Source organism: Atta colombica, unplaced genomic scaffold (genome assembly GCF_001594045.1).
Source record: "Atta colombica isolate Treedump-2 unplaced genomic scaffold, Acol1.0 scaffold92, whole genome shotgun sequence".
NCBI classification, from domain to species: domain Eukaryota; kingdom Metazoa; phylum Arthropoda; class Insecta; order Hymenoptera; family Formicidae; genus Atta; species Atta colombica.
Window position 1 is genome coordinate 1,507,626 of NW_017259586.1, and position 704 is coordinate 1,508,329.

Below are 704 nucleotides of genomic sequence, written 5' to 3' on the forward strand. Positions count from 1 at the left end.
TATATATATCCAATCTACATATAAATAAAACATTTTTAAAATAAACGTGTAACGAGCATTTCATATAATTAAATGAAATGCTCATCGATAAAATGTTTTAACCTTTCAGGATTGAAAACGCTCGATTCATTAGGATTGGCACACAATCACCTTCGTGAGGTCCCGGCACGTGTATTCTCTCATTTGACGCAATTAAACTCTTTGGAACTTGACGGAAATCAGATTACTCATGTGGATGCCAATGCATTCATAGGTCTTGAGGGTAAGTATAGTTAAAATTATAGTGCGCCTAATATTAATATCATTCTGCTTTCTAGTATGGAAAATTTTATTATTGGAATCACCAGGCAACTTTTTAAATCGAAATTTTTTTCACGTTTCTAATTTTTTCTTTTTCTTTTTCTTTGAACCTATATATCTCAAAGTTTCTTAATTCTATCGACTTTTACACATTATGGGTTTGTTCCTTAATTAATTCTCCATCAATTGAAACAAAAAAAATTAATTGAAATATATTCATTTTTACGAAAGTTATGATAATAAATATGGATGGGGTCCCAGGGACCCGAATGTGTATATCAAACACGCAAAAAATAAGTGTGTAAAGCTAGGGTTAATAATATGCAAAGGAATAACTAATGCTTGCATGTCGTTTTATTTTTTAAATATTAATTAAAGAATAATTTAAATTTATTATATATAAT

General features: G+C 28.6%; 1 protein-coding gene across 5 annotated transcripts in view; it reads left to right on the forward strand.

Moving 5' to 3' along the window:
* LOC108693558 (leucine-rich repeats and immunoglobulin-like domains protein 2) overlaps positions 1–704 on the forward strand; it is a 119,425-nt gene that overhangs the window by 115,570 nt on the left and 3,151 nt on the right. For all 5 annotated transcript variants that reach the window (XM_018202561.1, XM_018202559.1, XM_018202562.1 and 2 more), the window contains one exon: positions 110–262. In XM_018202561.1, the coding sequence (XP_018058050.1) occupies positions 110–262 (153 nt within the window). The remainder of the gene's footprint in view (positions 1–109; positions 263–704) is intronic.